At 39.9% G+C, this 22131-nt stretch overlaps 1 protein-coding gene across 1 annotated transcript in view; it reads left to right on the top strand.

The window, feature by feature from the left end:
- si:dkeyp-14d3.1 (transmembrane protein 132C) overlaps positions 1-22131 on the top strand; it is a 129728-nt gene that overhangs the window by 14164 nt on the left and 93433 nt on the right. The window contains exon 2 of the mRNA XM_056376537.1: positions 11771-12659. Coding sequence (XP_056232512.1) covers positions 11771-12659 — 889 coding nt within the window. The remainder of the gene's footprint in view (positions 1-11770; positions 12660-22131) is intronic.

Here is a 22131-nt window from a genome sequence, read left to right as displayed (position 1 = left end):
AGTATGAAGTTGATGACAAACATGTGATAATACAGCGGTTCCCAACCTTTTCCAACTCATGGCCCACTTGAAAATCTCAAAAATGTTGGCGGGCCAATACGGACCATGTTACAATTAATAGATTTGAATAGGAAACAGAATGATATTTCCTAACAGAAATAAATGACTCTATTAAAAGCTCCATTAAAAAACAAATAAATGAAAAATAGTATTCAAAGGCCAATGTCAAACAACATAAACCAGACTCAAGAAAAAAAAATCTAATTCATGATCCTGCTGACGAACAAACAAACAGACACAGATGAAAACATAACTTCCTTGGCAGAGGTAAAAATGAAGTTATTTGTCTTTATACTACAGTGGCACTATTGATGTTTCTTCAGTCAGACCTTCTAAGCAGAAGTCTTTTGCTGCAGACACATAAACAATCAGAGGGAAAAACTTTGATACAGAAATGAAAAGTTGTGTGTGCATGAATTCATGATGAAGGGAAGCCTATTTATCTTGGAAGGAGGTTAACTTAACATCAAATAACAAGGCTGTGTCTGTCATAATCAGTTTTACATGTGAACATATTTCTATTGATTACATTCATATTCACTAACTCCCTTTTGAAAAATAAAGGAATCTTTCAGGTTGATTACTCTACCTGACCACAGCATTCAATATCTTGAAAAAATGGGTAGCTGTAAGCTGTGGCTAGGATGAACTTGACAGGTGAGCTAGGTGGAATGGCTAATAGGGTTTTATACCAACAGTGTCTTACTTTTCCTTTCCTTTTTCACAGCAAGAGCACAAGGCAAGGCTTCATAATAATGATGCCCCCCTCCCCTCTCTGCCTTTCATAGGGGTTCAGTCTCAACATTACTTAGCTTGGAAGAGCCGCGGTGCTTTAGCGTGGCCTATTGAGGATTAACTCAAACAGTGAATTTTTTTCCTCTGCCTGCAGAGCAGCTCTGCATCCAAGAAATGTTTGTAGAAGTAAAATTATAATTAGCTTCTGTTTCCTAACCTATTTTTTCTCAACACATTATAAAAACCCAAGTCTGTATAAGTGGCTCAAGAGGAATTGTCTAGTGTAGAGTGAATTCCTGTCAATCACTGAAGTAAAGTTCAGCTTGGCAGCCGGACAGGAAGGCTTTGAAAGCAAAATGTGCCCCGCCGCATTGTTAGTTTGAAATATTTCTTTAAAACTAACAGATTTTGTCAGTGGCGTGAAAGCAAACTGCTCTTTCTTTCTGATCTAGTCTGAAATAGCAACATTTCTCACCCCCTGCTTTAATAGCTTTCTTCCCCGGGCCCAAAATAGAGCTACTTGTTCATGGAGTTAGTTCCCACTCTGACAGGTTTTAGGTTAAACTGCAGATTTAAAGCAAGTCCATCTGGAGCAACAATAAAAGCCCTTTTAGAGGGGAACAAGGCAGTGCGGGGTGAATGGACACTCCTCTTACAGAGGGAAAGAGAATCTCACATTTTTATAGGTCCAAAGAATTAAAAAAGCCTCAAATGTCAAATTAATTTAGTGTTGCTCTCCATGTGTTTTTCTCTTTTGGCCCTTGGTCCAGTTCAGTGCAGGGTGTGCAGCAGTGAGTTGGAACAGAAAGGAGGGAGCTTGACCTGTTTTCAAACGTGGAGAGACAAAAACCGAGAATCAAATGACATCTGTATTGCTAATATAAAAACACCAACGCATGTACGCCAGCATATACTGTATTTTTAGTCGTTTTACTTCTGCCTCTTTTAAGTAACAGTACTTTTACTTGAGTAAAATTTCCTGTACTCCTTTCACCACTGCTGTCATTGTAGCCACTATAGTCCCAAATAATAAGGACAAATACAAAATTCACCAGTGTCATTTTAAAAAGAATATATCACCATAACTATCTTGCAATGTTCAGGTTAAGTGTCCGAGACTGACACTTTGCAGACTTTTGCAAAACGTAATACATTTCCAACCCACAGTGGCAAAAAAATGTTCTAGACAACAGACTGGAGAGTTGATTGCTTGACAGTGACCTTTAAGTCAAGATGCTAACAAGCTCACATATTTATGATGTCCAAGTTTGGTTTCTGTTTGTATTTCAGGTTTGACTTCATAAAAACAAGCGGTATTTGTGCCCTTGATAGCTTCCTCTCACATCCTCACTATAAAGAAGGGGTTTCCAAAGTATCAGTCTGCGCGCCAGCAACCATCACTCATCAAACTGACCGTCAAAGTATGCCGAGTTAGCTATTACCACTTCCTGTTTGGATGTAGAGACAACTTACACTGGATTACTTTGTTAAAGAACAAAACTTAAAAATGTGATGATTCTCAAGCTATATAAGGAACATCTCCTTTTCTATGATTTCTAAGCAGATTTATGGTCGTGTGTTCACAACGACCACCGGAGATAACGATATCCTCGGGAAGTGTGACTCATGTCTGTGTTTTCAGATTTGACGGAGAGTCATGACCTTGAGAAAGAGTAAAAAATTCTGACAACACCACTGTCAAAAGATTAAGCAAATCTAGTATGTACACACTAATTAGTCAGAACCTAAATACTCAAATTGTTAGTATTCTGGTCGTACTGTTATTTGGCTACCAACTGTCAAATCTCAGATGATGGAGCTTCTCACGAGCACATGAATGTAACCAACAAGACAGATGGTGCAAAGCCATCCATGGTCTGATGTGGACTGATGTAGATACAAACTGAAGTATACTTGTTTGTCTTTCTGCATTTGTGTGGATACATTACAATTATATGCTGTTTTTCCCTTAGGGTGACAGTTCACAGACAGTTTGGCTGTAGCTGAAACAACACACATCAAATGTGTCGGTGTATGTGTTTGACTGACAGCTGGGATAGACCGATTTTATAACTTACCAGGAACTCTTCAATAGTTTCTCTTATTTTCCACCAGATGAGTTCTTTTCCGCAGCTGTGTGCATTGATGGTGTTGTACAACCTGGGATTGCTATGAATTCCTTGCTCCGCAGTTGAAACATTTTCAACTGAATCTGCACCTGTTTCTCTCTGTTCACATCTTTCTATTCACTTTGAATGTGCTCGCACTGCCTCAAAATTTTGCTCAGCAATTAATCTGAATGCACCATTCAGTTTGAAATGAAGACATCCATGGCAAGCGTTTATTGTCTAACAGTACTGCAAGGCATTATCCAGTCATGGTCAATTATCAGCATAATTATCATCTATTCATTAGCAATGAACCTAAAGTCTGGTGCTGTACAACATAGAAAAGATCAGAAGAGAGAAAAGTCTACACTGGATCCAGAAATGATGCGTAGCCAACAATCTCGTCGCACTGTGGCTGCATTTATAGGAATTCAGCCTTGTCAGGAGAGCTCCAGGTAGAATTTATCATCCTATATGTGGATGACCTTGGGGAAAGGTTTACCAGTAGATTTGGGGAAGGAGCAGTGTTGGATATGGAGGCACTTAAGCATGCCGAGACACTGTGCTACAGAACTCTTTCATTTACTAGCTGTTTTTCACACCTTTCTATAAATAAAGGGATTTGGGAAAAAATCTTCCCTCTGTACTGACTATATAAACTGATTTAATTAACTTACGGATTTTACTTCCATCATCCAGCGGCTCCTGAGCAAACCCTCTAAAGCCTCACGATTTTGGCTTGAACAAATTTCAAGTAACAACAGTTTATTGTATGACTTTCTGAGTTGACAGTAGTTGAACTCTTTGCTGGGTTTGTAAAAGTTTGTTATTGATGTGCCTTGACCCTGGGAGGAGGAAAAACATGTTCTGGCTTGATTTACACCCACTTTCATTATCAGAGGCTGCCTCTCACTCCTCGCACTCATCAGAGAAGCACAGTACTTCATTGTCAAGCTGCAAAATCAGAGACAGGCGTCACCTTTCATAATCAATCTTCTTTGCTTGTGCTGAATATTCTATTAATTTGATTTTCGTTGGTTGCTCGATTTGGTGCAGTGTTAACGCAATTTCCTGGTGATCACACTTAAACAGGAGAACTATGATGGAGTTGAAGAACACAGAAAAGTAAATTTCAGTAACAATAAGTTCTATTTTTCCATGATACACTGATAGTTATCAATCGTCATGTAATCCTAACCTATAATCCTCTTTGCTGTGTAATTGTTGCATAATTTATAACCTCACTGAGCTCTCTTCTGTAGGTGGCCAATAAGTCCTTGTTGGATTTGTGTGCACTTGTTCCTCCGTCCTAACAGAGCTCACTCACCATTAAACGTCCCTGTGCACTCACAAAGAGGCCGCCTGACTCTGCCCTGCGAATGCCTCTGTATTTAGCCTGATTTACGATACCTTTTTGCAATAAAGGCCAGTGTGAGGGGAAGAGATTCATTAAGAAGCCTAGTTTATGTTTTAGAAAAGTCCGGAGGGACCATGGGAATACTGATTGGCACACAGATATGTGCTTGTCTTATCCCCCCCAAACCAAGCCAAAAGCTCTCAGCCCTTTTCCCCTCCAGCCATGTGCACTGGTTGGCACAAAGGAGGTGCTGTTCTCAGGATGCCAGGGTTCTTGCCACTCAGTCTGCAGTCTCCTGCTGCGATAGCACTGTTGCAGACATATCAGGCCTCCTCGCAGCACCTGGAGTCCTTTCTCAACATCCCTTAATGACATCCCCACTGACCCTCCCAGCCAATAACAGCGGCGCCTATTTGGGTTCATCTTTTCCATCCACAGCTTTACCAAATAGGCCAGCGGCACAGCATTGCAGTGTTTACTCTTCGTCGGTCGATACTCTTTAATCCCCGAGATAATGCTTTCTCTCATGAACTCAAAATAGCTCTTCCTCCTCCCCAGTGAAGCCACAGGCCCATTACTCTTTATTAGCTCTTAGCGTCTTAAATGTGGCCATCCATTAGAGACGAGGCAACAAACATCCCCAGAAGGTCCCCCAGTAGCCTGCCAGCACACGCATACACACTAATTTAAACAGACCCTTAATCAGGAACAATTATTGTGCATTGAATTCAGCTCATCACAAAGATAAAGAAGAGTCACCTGCGCAGCACGTTCCCTTTGAAGGTTTCCAAACTTCGTACTGTGGCCCCACCTCCCTCCCCCATGGCTCTTACTTACCAGCTAGGCGTATTCCACAGACCTCTATCTGCCTGAATGATTTCTCCTCTATAGAGGCTGGCATGAAGTAATACCATACTGTGTCATGTATTGATTATTTTTCCAGTCCCCCTTTCTTGAATTTCTTGGTGGCTCAAAAGCATAAATCATCTGCAAATGACCCTTGAAGGAAATATTGTATTTATTATTCTTGACGCATGGTCACAAATTCAATAGCCCTTATTAACTGAACATGGCGAGAAATATGATGTGGGTAATTCAATGGGACTAGAGAGCTTTCTCTCATCCCTCATGTTTAAGACTGTCCTGCTTGGCATTCATGGCGAAGTCCAGAGTGATTCGGGGTCAGGATGGGGGTCAAAGGGAGTGTAATTGTAAACCTTGACAACGAGTGTTTCTCTGTCAGCTTTGCTGTATGATTCACTGTTTTCTGTTCCTTGAAATTTACATTTAAATACATTTAGGCTACAAATGTTGGCTTACCCTTTTGTAGCCCATGTGATCCTTGTAAGAGATGATAAAAAAACTGAATTGTTGTCCGCCATTTACTTTTGCTACTTCCTATTGAGCTTTCCGTCCTTGTTTCCCATTTCTTGTCTGTCTTGACTTGTGTGACGAAGCAAAGAGACACACGACCGACCACTGAGCCACCTAGGCAGCCATTCACTTCTGTGTCCACCCATATTATTACAGCCAGGAGTGGGCAGCAGGCCTCTCCTTCCCTGGTGTCCTCTATTGTGGCTGTTCATTTTCTCAGCCTCTGTGAGTGTGAAAGCTGCTCCTCGCTCCGCCAGTCCTATTCCAGCTCTACATAGCCGCAGTGGTAGGATGAGTGAGCCTATATGAGGCTGGGTACAGGAGGGGTGCTGCTTGGCTAGTTAGCACTCATCTGGGACCTGCCTTTCTCCCCCCGCGCACCTCTGCACATCTGTTTCTGACTGAAAAACTTCTGACTGGTCACCTCAGAGACTGAAAAGCTTAAATTGACTGTATATGAAAAAGTGTCATCCGACATTTATAAGTAATTAGAGCTGAATCATCTTCTATGCCTATTACATGCTGTATCCTTGTGTACTGCTTTAGAGAGTGGATAACACAGAGAGTAAACTAGTGCTGACAGAGATTGAAAATCCATTTCCTCACAGACACTTTAAGATTCTCGTCCACTGAGCTGTGTTAAGCCAGAACTAAAATCTGTGCTTGTTAAGTTCATACTTACTTTAATACTTTTTAGGCTATACTGCAGCTATCCTACATCTTCAAGTAACAGGTGAAATGACAATGACAATAACATGTGGATGTTAAGCAGGTATAATATACTATGTTCAGTATCTTAGTTTAGCGTTTTAGCTCGTTAAAGTTTGCTAATCAGTACTAAATACAAAGTAGGCTACAACTGAGGAAGATGGGAATATTCATTTTGCAGGTATTTTGTTATAAACCAAAGTGTTAGTGCTGGATGAAAAATTAAGGAATCACCTAAATTTAATATTTCATCCTGAGGGTGACAACACTGTCAGTATAAAAATTAAAGACAATAAATCAAGAGTAGTTGTTAAGGGGGCTGATCTGTACCATTAAGGCTTAATGCCGGCCATGGGTTCGAATCTGACCTGTGGCCCTTTACTGCATGTCATCCCCTCTCTCTCTCACCCCAACTTTCCTGTCTCTCTTTCACTGTAGCTATAGAATAAAGGCGAAAAAAGCCCCCCCCAAAAAAAACCACCCCAAAAAAACCCAGTAGTTTTTAAGACATTTGACTCAAATCAAGAAATGCCAACCTGCTGGTGGTGCTAGAGGAAAAGTCAGGGGATTGCCATAGTCAATAACATCATCTGGGTACCATGTATGGTAAGCAATCCAGTGTGTAGGATCCACACTTCATGCATATTCATGTGTTTGGTTTGTGCACACTGCAATGGCGTGGGTGTGGGTGTAACTGTGGTTAGAAGTAAGTACACTCACCAGTTCTCCTTACTTGACTTTGATGAGCATAGGGTGGTGTGAGGTTGGAAGTGGAATCGTTTGTGCAGCGTTGTGATATGGAAAATAAAAAATGGGTAAACAGAGTCTCAGAAGTGCAGTTGAATCTTTTGCTGTCATCAGTTTTCTCCCGTGTTTAGTCTACCGTGGACCCACACACTGACATTGCCATCCATAAGGATACGCTGCTATCTGCTAGTCAAAAAATGACAATAACTATTTGTGTGCAGACATACATTGCTTTCATAATGCCCATTCACCATTAACGTTTTATGAGGCACCCATCCTCTGTATTCGTTATATGCCACAATCACCGAGGTGTCATCAGCGAGAGGCCCTGGCAGCTGTTCCATGAGGAAAACACAGCATTGACAGTGTTTCCATATAGAGAGGAGAGAAAAAAAATTCCCTCTTTATATAAAATTGGAAATGAAGAAAGAAATTAAGACATTAGAATTTATCTGGCTCAGCATATTGCTGGCTATCCTTTTACAATTTAATGCCTCACAATAGGGAACGTTAATTATACATGGTGTGGATCATAAAGTGTATGCTGAAATAGACATTTTTCTCAGTTGAATTATCATTATTTTTCTTTCTTTGTATTTCTCTGCCAGCTGAAGGTTATGTGTCCCCTTCCCTAACACGAGTCCCAAAGTTACAATCCTTTAACATTCCTCAGTAATACAACTAGTTCAACTGCAGTTAGTACTAGTCCTTTGCTAAGACAACTAGTTGGCAAGGCAATTGCCAGCTACTAGTATCACGCAACTCATACAGTGATTTTTTGGAGATTACTCATTGAAACTGTAATTAATGCAAAGGCAATTGTTTTTCTTGATTTTTGTAATTCGGAACAGCTCTGTCACATTCTGTATTTAACACGCAGATGTAGAAAATGAGACATTGTAGTTTGACAAGCAGCCATTTTGGAGGTGTTTACTGACTATCAACAGCTAGTTTAATGTTAGCCTCCATGACTGCACACAGCTCATACAGAAGTGCAGTCCTTACTGGATGAACAAAGCCAGATGATCCATGAAAGTTGGCTTATGTTTCTAGAGGCTAGCTGCTGCCCCCCACCTTCACTTCCTGCATTAAGCTAACATGTAGCACCAAGCTAGCATGTAGCCACCAGACTGGTCTGTCAACTGAAAGCAGAAAGATCACTCTGATATCAGCCCGCCTTTAGTAACATGTATGAAGCTAGAGCCAAGAAGCAGTTAGCTTACAATGAATTAACATAAAGCATAGAAGCAGGGGAAAAAGCTACCCTGCTGTTCAAATGCTGTTTAAATGTAAAAAATTACTGCTGACAATTTTTACACTTCAATTTTCGTATGCCGTAAACAAAGGAGATATAATGTGTTAATCTTTGTTGTTGGTTGATGGATTTTGTCTTTGGATAGTGCTAGATGAGCTGCCTCTCCCTATTTGCAAGTTTGCTAAGCTACGCTAGCCAGATGCTGGCTGCAACTTTATATTAACAATGAAGACATGAAAATGCAACAATCTTACTCTCAGCAAGAGAGCAAGCAAGCACACATCCAAAAATGTAAAATTTTTCTTTTCATACAGAAAACTCTACAGCACTTTATTGTTATTGTACTACAAGCCACACTGTTTCCAGTGTGAATTGATAGCTGGCCCTATAGGCTCTATACCCGGAGTAAATTCGATAGACTTTAGTGTCCTGGGACAATTGTATGCCACACTGGATCTACCTGAAAAGTTGTGAATGTTTGTTGTACCAAGTCCGATCCATGTTGCAAAGCAGTGAAATTGCTAGCGGGCCAAAAGTTGGTGGCAGTTGCAGGGGCCACAGTTGGAGATGGCCCACACAGATTCCAAAGGAATGATTTTATTAAACAGGCATGCCTCGAGCAATATTCTCTCGGGGGGTCCAGATATCTGAGCTACACCCCTGCTCCACAGAAAAACACAGAGCTACTGGTGGTTGAAAAGTAGTTTTGTATATTGTATTTTTTAAATTTCCTCTCACTAGAACAAAGGAGGGAGTGATTCATCTTCAAAAAGCCTTGTACGATCTTTTAATACCAATCCATAACACAGGTTTGCTGATTCTGATTGTGTTGGATTTGGGTTTGGAGAGTTCCAAGCTTTATTTGGCTTGAGATAGGATTATTTTCCAGTTTATAAATTCAGTGTCAGTTTTCAGACACTGGTCCTACAGTAAAAACTCAGTTGTTTTGGGGCAAGCACACAGTAAACCCTCTGCAAAGCCACAGGCTTTTAGATCCATGCATTAGGAAAGTTTAAGTTATAGTTGAGCCAAATCATTGGCCATTTCTGAATCTAAATATCAGTAATTATTATATGTACTTTATGTTCTACTCTTTGACACAGTAACAGTTGGGTGCAGACATACCGAGATCCTAATTTGTATTGGATTTTCCATTTTATGTTCCATTTCCTCTTTTCCACAAGACTACCTTCTCATTTTATTAAGAGATGACTGCACTTTTAGATTTTGTTTGTACACAAGCTGTGCCTCTTTGCTTTGCATTAAATGGAATTCAAATAACTTCTTTGATACCTATGCTCAGTCCATCTTTTTAACAAGATTTTTCTTCGCATGTTTTAGTTCAGAAGCTTTTCTTCTCAGTCTTGTGTTGCACTTGTAATTGTAAATAGTGAGCGATTCATTCGTTTTGTCTGTGTCTTGTGTTTTTTTTCTAGTTTGCTGGTATCAAATACAAAAAGAGCAGCCTTGCAGAGATTTAACAAATATTCATTTGCCGAACAGTGGATCTTTTCATCTCTGTAGATTTAAGATGTATTTCGCTCTAAAATGTAATAATTTTTATTCCAAAAAAATCCAGTAGCCTCTTGTTGCTGCAAAATGTAAAGTCTATAAGTCAGTTAAATATAACAATGGTGGATCCAATTGACAGTATTTATCATTTATAATGCTTTTTTTCATGGTTTATTGATGAGGAGTGAGCAGTGACCCCTTTCCCAATGGGAAAGACTTTCGGACGCCACTGTATGTAATCTCATATTTTTCCAGCTTGTGTGTATAAGCAGCTGTGAAGACAATAAATCACATTTCAGCACACAGCGTGAGGCGCTCAGTCCTCTGGAGTGAGCTTTTTGCTTTCACTTTACCTGAGACACGAGGGCTCAGACATGAGAGTGAGAGTAACATTACTACACAGGGGCCAGAGGATGACTTTGTTTCTGACTGTTCTGTCTTGCTGGACTATCAAGCTTTTCATTTTAGAGCAGCCACGTATACAACAATGCCTCTTGCCAACAAATAACTCAAAGCTCCTGCTTGTTCAGGGAAAATACAAATTGCTCTGTGGTGCTCTGCTGCTCAGAAGGAGAAAGTCTGTACCCAGGTGTTTACTCAGCGCCAGCTAACTGATGCTTTAAGTAGGACTGGTCCTGCACCTGGGTTGACAGTTGGAGCCTGCCTGTGCCCTTGTGTCCCTCAGTGGGACAGCAGCACAGAGGTCAAGAGGAGCATCATGAATCAGAAATTCACGACTGATTTGTAAACTGTTGAGATGATGATTTAGACAGGCGATGAGAGGAAAGAAATCCTCTGGCAGCCAGCATAAAGATGGGAGTGTGTTGAGGGAGTGTAATCACACAGCAGACTGCTCTCAAGAAGAAGGTTACAGCTCACTCTTATTGTGATTAAAACCTTTTTTTATGTGTTCTGTGCTGTACCTCAACCAGTGGGGCCATAGGTGATAATAATGGAGTCTGTACTGCGAACTTGTTTTTTTAACATTGGAGGGCAAAATTGCTCATTGAGGGCTTAATTATAATTCTGATTATGTTTTTAGTAGCATGAAAAGCTGCCATACCTGTTGTCTGGATGTCTGAAAATGATTGATAACATCTCCTCCTTGTGTTGGAAACTTTTACAGATACTTTCAGAATTTCCAATAGTTGGGTGTCAGGGGAATACGTTAGACAGAGCTGGAGGCTCACTCAGACGAGAACTGAGCATTGTTAAAAATGATTTGAGTGTTGGAACCGAAACCAAAATGGTATTGATTGCAAAGACGGATAGAAATTTTTCTCTCCTGAAACGTATTTAATTCATCAAGAGAAGCGAATGTTCTCAATTGTTAAATGTTGCATAAACACAAGCAGACATACAGGAACTTTGCCCGAATGAACTAAAATTGGCAAAGTTAGGATATCACTCAGGAACAGTTTGTTCAAAGAACAAGTAAACAACATTATGGATCTCATCAGTCATTCAGTTCTAACTTTCAATACTTTTTGATACTTGTGTGGACACATTTCAGTCACTACTAAGACTGGATTACCAAAAGGCCCACTTTCATTGCATTTCAGTGGATATTGGTGATTTGATTAACTGCAAATTTCTCATCTAATCATATGACCACATCTTTCAGAGGGGCCCTGTGTGTAAAAACCTGGTTCTAAGACATTTATTTTCTTAAATTTGTATTTTGCTCACATGGTTCGTATTCCCCAATAAAGTTAATCAAGTTACTACTAACTAACAAACGTTGTCGATCAATTTGATGGTTATTTTGGTGATGAATGGGGCCCAGGCATAATCAGCTAACCGATAAAACTAATAAAAAGCTGTTTGGATTCATGGATTCACTGTTGAACAAAAAGAGAAAATGTGTAATTATGCTTATTTTTACTGACTCTTCTCCTCTCCTCTGTCTTGTAGTAGCCGACTGTCGAGTCTTAGAGGGCTTGCAGAGATATTCCTCCATCCCCACATACCTGCCTGTCAACTACCAGCTGCTCAACGCTGACTTGGCATTCTTCCTGAAGGAAGCCAATCAGGATTTCATGAGGAACTCTAGCCTGATGTCGCGGACTGAGCCCTTCTTCATCTACCAGGCTAGAAGTTTGCCCACGGTGAATGGTAGCTATGGACCTCTCTCTGTGGAGCAGCCTGTCCCTTTAGAGCTCCTACAGAGCCCAGGGACTTTCCCTGCCTCTTCTGTTTTTACCTTCAACTGGAAAGTGCAGACTTTTATCATGAATACCAGGATTCACCTGGCCAAGCCCAAAGTCCAGGTTCTGTTCTATATCGCAGGCCGGGATTGGGACGACTACAGCGCCATCGACAAGCTGCCCTGCGTGCACATGTTTGCTTTCCATGAGACCCAGGAGGTGCGTGGCACTTGCCAGCTGAAAGGGGAGCTGGGGCTGTGTGTGGCTGAGCTGGAGCCACTGGCGGGCTGGTTCAGCCCGCCCAGCGTGGTGCCAGGACGCCAGAGGAACCTGGAAGTGTCTGAGGGCACCCCAGTGGAGCTCTACTACATGCTGCAGTCCACAGAAGCAGGAGAGTGCCACTCAGAGGAGGCCAGGAAGGACAGCTTCATCCGCTCGAGCCAGGAAGGGCTGTTTGGTTCCTTCACCTCCACGCCGCTCAGGAGGATCGGTGGTGTGAGGCTCTACCAGAACCCCAACCCGCCTCCTCTCGCTGAACACAGGCTGGATAATAACTTCATGGTCATGGTTCCAGCTACACCCATGCGACAGAGGGAAACCGTCTCTGCTTTTATCACGGTTTCAGCCTACTCCCCCGTGGAGATGTTTACTCTCAGGTAAGAATATGTTTCTTTTTGTTCCATTGAAGTGTCTGGCTGCAGACTGTCTGCTGACTTGCACATTATTTTATTCTTTTTTAAGGCAATAGCCACACTGAGGTTTAAAACATTGTCCAAACTGAGACACTAAAACAAATGGAAAGTGGTCAAACCTCTTGTTCTTCCTCGTCCCTCTACTAGCAAACTCTAAGCTGGCATCAGAGTGAACAATCACAGGCTTATTACTCTGCTTGGTCTCAGCAGGTTAAACCTCTGTTCTGTCCTTTCCTGCTCTCCACGGTCACTTACATTGTGTTTCATTATAACAAAAGATAAAAAAAATAGAATTTAGTTGTTCTCATCAACATATTTCTTTTCATCCATTTCAACTGAATGAGTATAAAATAATGATTTAAACTTTGCTCATAAATGCTCCCTGTTAACTAAGATGAACAGTACGGGCACCATTTATTAAATCAATATTGATTGAGAAGTCGCCTGACAGCCTTAATATAAACACAGGCTAATGATGACAGCTTTACTGTGTGATTGGCAGCACTGGTTTTTCAAAATGAGTGATCAATGGCAGAGAGAGAGAGTTAGAGGAAACACACATCACACAACCAGTGTGTGAAGGCTTGTGTTTTCATATTGGACACATGATTATTATCATTATCGCTCGTATTGTGACAGGGGGAATAAGAGAATAAAGAATGAGTCATGTAACACAGAGCAGCTCGAAGGAAAAGAACGATTAAACAAACAAGATATTTTTTATTTTGTGAGCCATAGAGAGGCTGGCGGGTTAATTTTGTGACATTAAGACAGAGGCAGGTTAGCTGTTTCTATCTGTTTCCAGTCTCCGTGCTAAGCTAACTGGTCGCTGGCTCCACCCACATATTTATGACATATTGTTGTTCTGAAAGTGTTGTCAGTCTTCTAATCTCACTCTCAACAAGACGGCAAATGAGCAAAACGTCCATTTTACAAAAGCGGTGAACTATTCCTTTAAGATTTCTCAAATCTGGTTGTGAAGTGACAGTTATCAGAATATGTGACTAGATCCAACAACACAATACTTGGCTTGTGATACACATTACAGTATTTGAAGTACATACGAGTTTAATCTTTATGGGGTTTAGTAGATGATGCGCTTTGTAAAATTTAGACTTCACTTCAGTAAATACATCATAAATTTGTGGGTTTTTTAAAATTGAATTCTTGCCACAATAACTCTCATGCAGTAGCTTCAGTCAGGTAACCAAGCGTTTCCTCCACATTGAAATATAAAAAGAGCAGGGTTATCTCTGGGATATAGCCTGACTCAGTGAAGCTGTTGATAGGTACTAATTACAGCGAACAGACGAGACAAAATGATTTAGATAATTTACATGCGATGCAAATGAGGATGTCATTAATTAAAATGCATGTCCATTAGTGTAATGACTGAAGCTGATCTTAATCGCACCGGTTTGGAACATTTATAAACCTTTGGATATGCTGTAGCAAAGGGTCAAGCCAATTTGTCAACCTGTGTGAAAAGGAAATCCAGCGGTACGCTGAATAGGAGAGTTTTCTGCTTAGGCAGTGTGAAAAGCACAGAGGCAATTTCAAAATGAAACATATTAATGTTTACATAAAGCTATCCCACGCCTATTTTCTTTTTCCACTTGTTTACTAATGAAGATAATTTTCCCACCTACCAAAAAAAGATGCACTGTGTGTGCCTCAGGCTCAACTTTAGAGCCAAGGTAAACAAATTCACAATAGCACTGAAGTTTTAACAAGCCAAACAAATTCTCCAGACTTATGTCCTTTCTTTGCTACATTTAATTACCGCCTAGTTGTCCTGAAGTGATAAGGCATTGAAAATGTTTTCTTTTTGCTAAATTGAGAGACTCTGAATGATTTCTTTCATCAGGCAAATGAACAGGCCAGGCTGGCCACAGAGGCGATGCCTGTGGTGTTTTTATTTGGCAGCGTGGTGCATGGCAGGCGCAGGTTGGCCATCTGAGAGCGACAGATATGGAAAAGGCCTCTGTGTGGTCCTAGGTGATAAGGCTGTCCTCATACATGCATTTGTTAGGACGCTTAATCACCAGAGCGAGAAGACTTTGATCTCTATATTCACAACATCATTATCATCTGTGTACTACACACTTCTGTGTCAGCCATTGTTAGCTGTGTAGCCCGAATGCAGGGTGAGCTTATGATCCTGTGAAAATCTGTCAAACAGACCCTCTGATACTTTAGTTTTAAATGCTTATTAGATCCGGAGTTTGGTACATTTAATAATAAAATCCAAGGCAAAGACCTTCATATTCCATTTCTTAGTTTTATACCTTATTCAGCCTGAGCGTGAGTAAACATGTCTGTATGAAAATCCTCACTCTCTTTCTACAAATGAATGAAAGAGGATAAACATTCAAAAGAAAATTAAAATGGTCACTGAGCCCTTCCGTAAATCTTTCCTCTTCTCTCCTTCAGCTTTCACCTTCGCCTCATCCATTATGCTGAAAGGTTCATGCTGGGAGAGATGTTATGCAATGAAAGCTAATTTCGCATACTTTTTAATAGCCAATCATCCAGCCAATTTATTGCTTTGTGGATGCCCAGCATGGTATTTCTGTCTTGACATGCTACTTTTAATTTGATCGGCTCTGATTTGATTTGACCTCCTCTGTGTTAATAGTGTGTCACTCAGAAATGGAAAAGTTTTACTTATTTTACTGTAATTTACTTTTCCTCATATTTAGAGGGATTTTTTTTTGATGGCCGTTAAATAGTTGCTACGTTTAGTCGCTGTCACGGGTCACCCTGACATACAAGTCTATTTCTATTACCTGTCTCGTCTCCCTTTGATAAGCCATCATCCACCAGAGAAAAACGACTTGGACGGGGAATGGAAGAGAAACATTTTAAATGCATCATCACTGCTATCTGCTTGGCACTAATGGGGAGGTGGACGGATCCAGTTTAGAGGGCACCCATGTTTAATATACACTCCGCCCCTCATAGAGTAAGGTAATCTGCAATAGGAGTGTGCATAACAGTGTTCACCAAATGCTCGTATGAGGATCTTTTTCTACTCTCTCTGCTGATTTTTTTGAAAACATGCATTGTCCTGTTACCTTGAGTTGTGATTTGCAGCTGGTTGGTGAAATCTTTACAGCCATATGACGTTCAGTAGCATATAAGCTCGCCATTCAAAATGTAGACTTAATGTTTCTCCAGGAGAAAGAAGGAACAGAAGGAACTGTTCAGAATATAAAACAGTGATATATTTTAAACCTGTTTAATTGCATTCTCCTGAGTTTTGTTCTTTATGGCTCCCTGCAGTGAGATACTGCTTCATTTGCATATGGCACACCGTATCTATAAAGGCTAGACATCACTAACACCTGTTTTCATTATAGAGTGCAAGTGTGTAACAACTGATAATATAGTAATGGTCTGATAAAAACAAAATAAATAGGTTTAATAACCTGTGACTATAAGGGATAATGTAATAATGATACTGACAAATACTGCAGGGTATGGAAGCAAATGATAGCTTCCAAACCCTGCAGCATTAATGATATTTATAATCTGAATTTTATGAGCAACAATAATGCAAAATGTAACCACCACTGAGCCACTGAAATATTTTATTTTGAAAACCTTTGTTGTAATGTGGTTCGAATTCCCCAAGTTCGTAAGTTTAATTGTCAATTTTAATTTGTATATGTGTGTTGGTGTGTGTGTGAGTGTGTGTGTTTTTTTGTGTGTTTTTTTGTGTCCACTATTCAAAATATTAAGTTGCTCAGGTTCAGTCAAATTCTGATTTAAAAGTTTAAGTTGGGTGAAAAACATGAAGGCGCTAAAACAAGATTAGTCAGTGTAAGCCACCAAAATTCAAGATGAAAAATTCAAACCTGATCATGAAGCTCAAGAAAGCTTTTTGATTTTTTGACAAACTGCAAAAGTCAACTGTGACATTTGAATGAAACCACAGTCTTTCTTTAACCTTAACCAAAACCTAAAGACAATCAGGATTTACTATGCTGTGCTCTCTGGTGTCAAAGTCTTACATTTGTTCTACGTTGTCAAGAACATAACGCTTCATTCGCTAGAGAAAACGTTCCCATTCAACGTATTAGGCAACAATTACATTTCCATCAAAATGTATTTGGCAAAAGAAACTATTGGTTGAAAGTAGTAGTATTAGAAAAATAATTATTGGGGAATAGGTTTAACATCAGCTAAACTTGTTTCTATAGAGAAGCCCTACAGTTGAAGTCACAGGCTGTGTCCAAAATCACTCACTACTCCCTATATAGGCCACTATAGCGAATTTGCCGCTTTGTTACTATACCCTATATAGTGGACTCAGTATGCCACAATGCGTTGTGAAAAGTAGTGTACAACCAATGGTCACTAACCAAGCAATACGTACCATCATGGATTGTGCTCATGCTGGAAGAAAGAAAATCGGCACAGGGAAAATGACCTGAGTTGTGTCTGAAGTGTTTTTTTAATTTCCGCAGATGAGCTCACTATATAGTCCTCTATACAGAGAACTCCCTAGATAGTGAGTAGTGAGGAGTGAATTAGAGAGAATTAATCTCTAATGAAGTAAGAAATGCTTGTAATGCAATATTGGTGTGCCTGTACAATCAACCAGATAATTACATCAAGATATTTCATGTTATTTTCACACATCACTTCATTACCAGGTGATATAAATCTTGTGGAGTTTCACTACACATACTGGGAATTGATATATATAAGATATAAATATAAATATGGCTTAAAAATGTCTTGTCCATTTCAAAGGACATCATCAAAGTATAGATTATTGTGACTAAAGCTGGATTAGTCAAGATTAACTCTTTGATTGCACTGTATTTCCTTTGCTGTATTCCTACTTTGATATTTCCCTGCTTTGTTGTGCTGGGTGAGGAACACTATCACATCGTGGCCCACTGTCGAGCTGTTACTCCTTGTAATGTCGTCAAAAGATAAAGACATTTCTGCACACCAGCAGATTCTGCACAGTAGCAGGGGAGTCGAATGAAAAAATAGACACTGAAAAGGCACTTAGGACTTTAAGGCCATTAAATTTAATATGCAAGTAATGTATAAGCTGAAGTCATTATCATAATATGTTTTCTGGTATCACTGTGCGAGCAATTTAGATTGTTATATGTCATTGATAATTCATTATTATTCCTCAGTATTAGACGGTTCATATGCAAATCAAATGCACTGAAGGAAATGATTTTAAAGCATATTTTCCTCCTGCAGTCTCTAGTGGCCTAAAACAACCCAGAGCACAAAAGGAAATTGCTCTATTTTCTGTCTTGGTACAGTGCTGCCATTCAGCATGAGTCACTGTACAGTGAGGGTCATTACATGTGCATTGTCCTCCCTGGCCGTACTCAGCCATTATGTTAACAATAGATTAGTGGGTTTAAGTAATACGTGTTGTGAGAGCAGACATCTTCCCTAGCATATGTGTTTTCCTCGCTTTGTAGTAAAACAACAAATGAAAATGATTAGTAGCTTTTTTAAGAAAGCAGGGCCCTTCTCAGTGTCATTAAAAGAGTAGCATAGAATTTCTATATCATCAGACTCACAATGGACAATGAAAAAAAATGATCAAAATTAATGCAGTTGAAGCAGAGATATTGTGTTTTCTTTTTATACACCTTTTCTACCTTGTCAAAATCTGGCACCTACATTACCCACAATGCAAATGAACTGCTGACAGTTCAGTCAGACACTTGGGTTTGTTGTGCAACTACCAGCTAATGTAGCTAAAGCAGAGATGAGGCAACCTCACGTCAGGTCGTGTAGAGGTACATGAAATGTAATTTATTGATTGACACAACTTGTCCATTTTTTTTCGTGACATAGATTTTAAAGAAATGTAATGTTGTGTACATTTACAGGAGTTTTCTATAGTTTTTGTGTTTTTGTGTGTTTTTTTTAATAGTTGTTTGGACATTCACAGCACTTGGTTAAGGTTAGGGAAAGGTATTGATCTGCTTTAAAACAGAAAAAGTTCACAGTGGCTTCAGACACAATGTGTTTATATTCAACCAAAACCACAATCTTTCCCTGACCGTATCCAAAAAGCTTTTATTGCCTGAAACTAACTAACCACAGACTGAACTCTGGATGCAAACCCGGGTGTCTGATGTAAAAGCCATGCACTTTCACTTTTAGACCTGCCATCCACCGCAACCTGCCCCCTGTTGACGTTGCAGCTGTTAATGAATGTGTAACGCTTCATTCATTGAAAAAAGAAAAATGTTTCCATTTCGTGCCCAGTGTCACGAAAAACATGGGCAATTTATGTCCAGGTGTCAACAGATTACATTTCTGGTTCCTGGTCACAATCTGGTGAGAGACTGCATTGGATAAATAGCAGGCTACAGAGGTCTGTTCAGCTCACATCTTTTTAACTCCACACCTTGAGATTTCTTTTTCATTTTCTTGTCTTCAGACGCACCCAACAGTGACTCAAGTGACATCAGATTTCACACAGCTTCCTCCGGGAGTCACAAAGGGCTTTATACAACTTTTTTCCACATATGAAGTAGTGCTCCCTAAGACCTATAGACACACTTTGATGTGTAAAATCACTGGAGTTCCTCTTTAATATTAAATCCTCCAATGACTTAGAGAAAAACTGTAAGATCTATCCCATTAATATCTCAGAATAATAACACAGTACTGGTGAAACTTGTTAAAGAAGCAATGTGTGTAGGGAATTTAAGATGCTGTGTCCGGCTTTAAACCTTAATATGTTAGCTGAACTACATTTTTCACACAGCCGCCATTGCACACATCAGAACTGAAATAACAAATCGCCAGATTTATAGCAAACATTGCAAAGTGTCATATGTACCAGCCACTATGAATAAATAGCTACTACTGTACTAAATAAATTAATTCTGCTTTCTGTTATGATGCAGAATAAAGTTTAGGGATGAGTGTGTGTCGGCTGGTGAAAGTTCTTTCAGCTAATAACTGTTAAGATCCATGTGTACTGCATTTCTCAAAACTGATATAAATCTTATAAGGGAAACAAGATAAAACCTAAATCAGTTGTGTGAAAATGATAAAAGACCTTTCCCTGCTCCCCCTGAAAAAGTCAGAGTGTCCGCCCTCCAACCAGGAGAAAAATTAGAACATCCTGCCCTTTCTCTGAGCTCTCCTCCTCCCCACTAATAACTTTTGTACAACCCCTAAAGAAAAACCTTGAAAACTTTTGCTGCACAGATAGTATCAATATTTGGTTGTTGGTGAATTTACTGTTGAAGTTAAGTTTTTGGAGAATCAACAATTTAATTTTCTTAAACTGATATAAGTACTTGGACTTGGGAGTGACTTTACATTTAGATCTCACAAGTAGTGTCCCCCAAAAAAAAAAAAAATCCTTGTTGGATCTTACTCCCTTGGGTGTCATTTGCCTTTGCCTTTAACAGGCCCTGACATGGCAAAGATTGGAACAAAATTGGGTGCAATGACACAAAATTCAGTGTTGTCATCAGCGCTGAGAGAATAACTGTTCTGGTTGTACTTTCATCTACATTTTGTATGTGTGTGTTGTTTGTGTGCGGTACAAGGATGTTGAAGCTCGGCTGATGCTGCTTGTATGTGCTCTGTGTGTGTGTTTGTGTGTGTGTGTGTGTGTGTGTGTGTGTGTGTGATAGATCCAGGTGTGTTGTGTGTACACTTCCTTGACTGTTTGTGAGTTTCAGCCGGTGAGTGTGCCAAGCAGATAAACACTGCTGGTCTTCTGCAGGCAGTTTGTTTAATCGTTTGCCTCCCATAGAGAACATTCTACCAAACATTTGTTTGCAAACAGATTTCAATAAGAGTGTCAGTCGTTTGCAATCACATCGCGTATGCATGTGTGTGCGTGTGTATGGGAGTGTTTGTGCATGTGTCTGTGTGTAAAGAGAAGTGTTACTGCGTGTTCAGAAGTGTTTGAGCATGTATGCTGACACGTCTGAGCACCGTGCTATGCTCACACTGTGAATACCAAAAGTACCATATGAGCAACTGTGATGGAAACAATTTGCCTCGTCTTTAAAAGGCAGTGCATCACTGAACAAATTATCTACCATTACGCTTCATTATGTGTGCTGATGTACAACAGTGACTAATCTATGCAAGAGGCAATGGCCTAAAATATCAGCAAGGATGGAGTCATTCTTCAGAAAAGGCTTAAAACTCCTTTGAATCTAATCTAAACATTTTAACTGCAACTAATGATTATTTTAATCACCAAATATTTAGTGGATAATTATTTCGCCTAATTGATTAAAGGATCATTTGTAATTTTTCAAGTCTAATAATGTATCACTCCTACACTACACTGCATTGCCAATTGTACATTAAAGGGGCTATTTTTAAGTTTTCTCTGATGGGAGCAGATGGTGGTGATTGTCGCTTGACAAGAGCTTCGGCCATCGTTGAGTTTACAAGACAAGAGGTTATAATTCACCCGCTGAGCAGCGCTACGTCTTCAGGGCAAATTGGAGGCTACAGTGAGTTGCTATCGGAAACTGACAAGACGGGCCGGGGCTAGCTGGTTAGCGTTCGAACTTCAGTAGAAGGAAAAATGCGATAGGGACAAGAGTTAACATTGGTGTTACTTTCCACTGCTTCTCGATTAATTGCTAGTTTATAAAGGATGTTGATTTAAAATTCAACAGTCTAAAACCCAAAGATACTGAGATTACTGTAAAATTGGCTGTGACCAATGATTAAACAATATTTAAATGATGAATTGATTATCAAAACTGTTCTCACCAATAATTATTTCAACATGAACATTACATTATCACAAAAAAAACCAAAAACAAAACAACAAAAAAAAACCCCATCAAAAACTCAAAGAGTGAATTTGCAATATTGAAAAACAGAAAAAAAGCTGGAACTGCTGTGATGAATTTTCTGTTGATTGACTTAATCAGCTCACAGAATATCCTTCTCATTAACTGGCTCACAGGGTACAATAGCTGTTCACATGTGTAGTGTAAAAAATAAGAAAATAAAAAATAAAAAGAGTTCAAGTTTGATCAGGATTATCAGCTCCCTCGTTCACTAGATGTTAATTTCACATACATACACTCTGGCCTACAGGCTGACAGAGTGGCAAGCTACATCAGCTGTAAACATGTTGCTTCAGCTCCAAGCTTGTAGCTGCTGACCACTAATGGCTCAAGACAAACGTGCCAGTGAGACTAATACTTCATATAAAACAATTGAATAACTGCTCAGGTTGAGAAATGGACAATGCTTAAGCCAAGTTCGAGACCCCCTCTCTCCACATAAGACCACAACACACAGATCAACTCAGCGGTCACACACTCATATCTGATCATTATAGTGCAATCTCATTTGAGAGGCATCATCGCCGGCACTAAACAGGCTCTGAAACAGCAGCCACCGGGGGTGCTTCTGCAGTGGAAAATATGTGATGAAAGACTAA

Source organism: Seriola aureovittata, chromosome 5 (assembly GCF_021018895.1).
Source record: "Seriola aureovittata isolate HTS-2021-v1 ecotype China chromosome 5, ASM2101889v1, whole genome shotgun sequence".
In the NCBI taxonomy this organism is placed as follows: domain Eukaryota; kingdom Metazoa; phylum Chordata; class Actinopteri; order Carangiformes; family Carangidae; genus Seriola; species Seriola aureovittata.
Note: the sequence above shows the minus strand (reverse complement) of the source record. Positions and strands in the feature narration are given on the sequence as shown.